This window comes from Hyla sarda, chromosome 2, assembly GCF_029499605.1.
Source record: "Hyla sarda isolate aHylSar1 chromosome 2, aHylSar1.hap1, whole genome shotgun sequence".
NCBI classification, from domain to species: Eukaryota; Metazoa; Chordata; class Amphibia; order Anura; family Hylidae; genus Hyla; species Hyla sarda.
The window spans coordinates 275,799,526-275,801,638 of NC_079190.1; the positions used below are offsets into that span (position 1 = coordinate 275,799,526).

Consider the following 2,113-nt stretch of genomic DNA (forward strand, 5'->3'; position numbering starts at 1 on the left):
ACAGGTTCAGGGTTATCAGACATTGGTAACCTCAGGGAAGACGTCTCCATATAAAACACTTATAGAGAAGCGTCTTCTTCTGAGGCTGCGATGGTCTTAGTGTTATCTTGTGGTTCTGTGCTGGACATTTCTGCTCTGTATGAAGGATCTATTGTATAATGACAGGAATGATGACATGTTGTCTAATGTGTTCACTTATCTCTCTCTCTCTCTATTGTTTTCAGGCTCTGACCTGTGACCATGGCCTCTCCACAAGACCCATTGCTGAAGGAGGAGGAAGAAGCAATGGAGGACCATAGTGATATGGATGTAGAAAAGGGCGATATCCCTGAGAGGCAGAACCTGCCATCTCTAAGCGTGATGTCTGCCGCACGTTCCATCATCACCGTAGTGATCCTCGCCTTTGTTAATTTGCTCATCTATGCAAATCGCTCCAGCGTGGCGGGGGTGCTGCCTTATATACAGAAAGCATATGACACCAATGCTAGTCTGTCTGGCTTATTGAATACATTGTTCATTGGAAGCTACGTGCTGGTCGCACCAATTGCCGGATATTTGGGCGACCACTGTAATAAGAAATATACTGTTTGCGGAGGAGTCATCGTTTGGCTGAGCATGACACTTACCCTGTCATTCATCCCTGACGGGTACTTCCTGCTCTTCCTGCTGACGAGTGGACTGGTTGGAGCCGGAGAGGCGACTTTCTGCACCATCGCCCCCTCCATCATTGCAGACCTTTTTACAAGTGACCAGCGGACCCGCATGCTGAACGTGTTTTACTCCGTCATACCTGTAGGCTGCGGACTAGGATACATCATCGGGCCCAAAGTGACTGATGCAGCAAGGGGCGATTGGCACTGGGCATTTCGGGTCACCCCTGGCCTGGGCCTCATAGCTGTGGCTTTGATGATTTTGGTCACAAAGGAGCTTCCAAGAACGACTACAAACGGGAAGAAGAACAACAAATCCCAGAAGTTTGCCAAATGGGCGACAGATCTGAAAAAACTATTCAAAAATCGAAGCTTCATGTTAACCACCATGGGATCGACGGCTGTATCCTTCATAGTGGGAGCCATAGGTGTATGGGGTCCGTCATACCTGACCCACGCACGAACACTCCTACAAGAGAAGGACCCTTGCCGTGCTGAACCGTGTGACTATCACGACATCCTAATATTTGGTGTGGTTACAGTCGTTTCCGGCATTCTGGGAGTTGTAGCAGGGACGGAGATAAGTAAAAGATATCGCAAATCCAACCCACGGGCGGACCCGCTTGTGTGTGGATGCGCGATGATGCTCTCCGCCCCTTTTCTTCTGTTGGCATTGACTTTTGGCAACATCAGCCTCGTTGCCACCAACATCTTCATCTTCATCGGAGAGACGCTTCTGTCAGTAAATTTCACCCTCATATCTGACATTATACTAAAAGTAGTAACTCCGTGGAGGAGATCTTCAGCCCTGGCCGTGCAGATGACAATCTATCACCTCCTAGGTGACGCCGGCAGCCCGTACCTCATCGGCCTGATATCTGACACCTACGATCGAGGATATGCCAAATCCCCTCTTCTGAAATACCGCAGCCTGGAGTATGCCCTCATGACCTGCACCATAATGGCAGTCATCGGAGGGGCCTTCTTCATGGCCACGGCCCTATATATAGAGAGGGACGAAAAAGAAGCAGAGATGGAATCAGAACCTCCGTCATCCTCCTCCTCCTCACTGTTTCCTGCCGATGAGGACCGCGCTTCAGACTGAGGAAAAGTCATTGCTTACCTTTATCTCGTTTACTTCATTAAAAAAAAATTAAGAAAAAAATAACTGCATTTGTTCTATGTTCCACTTTACCCCTTTTTCTCTACCCAGGGGCGGACACAGACAGCAGAGGGCCCTTGTGCAAAGAATGTGCCTGTGCCCCCCTCCCCAAAACATCAATTGTTCAGCACCCCCCCCTCCATGTGTTACTTACTCAGATGGACCCCCATATGTCACTTGCTGTATAAGTTTCTAATTATTTAATAAGGCCTCCCATATGCCGCAGCTCATTCAAGCCCCCCACATTAGGTAGCATAGATTCCCAACATTAGGTGGCATAGATTCCCCACATTAGGTAGCA

At 48.7% G+C, this 2,113-nt stretch overlaps 1 protein-coding gene across 1 annotated transcript; it reads left to right on the top strand.

Moving 5' to 3' along the window:
• Window positions 1-222: 222 nt before the first annotated feature.
• LOC130357870 (protein spinster homolog 1-like) lies at window positions 223-1,778 on the top strand. Its single transcript, XM_056560617.1, has one exon. It carries the CDS (start codon window positions 241-243, stop codon window positions 1,753-1,755), a length of 1,515 nt encoding a protein of 504 aa, XP_056416592.1. The 5' UTR covers window positions 223-240; the 3' UTR covers window positions 1,756-1,778.
• The last annotated feature ends 335 nt before the right edge of the window (window positions 1,779-2,113 follow it).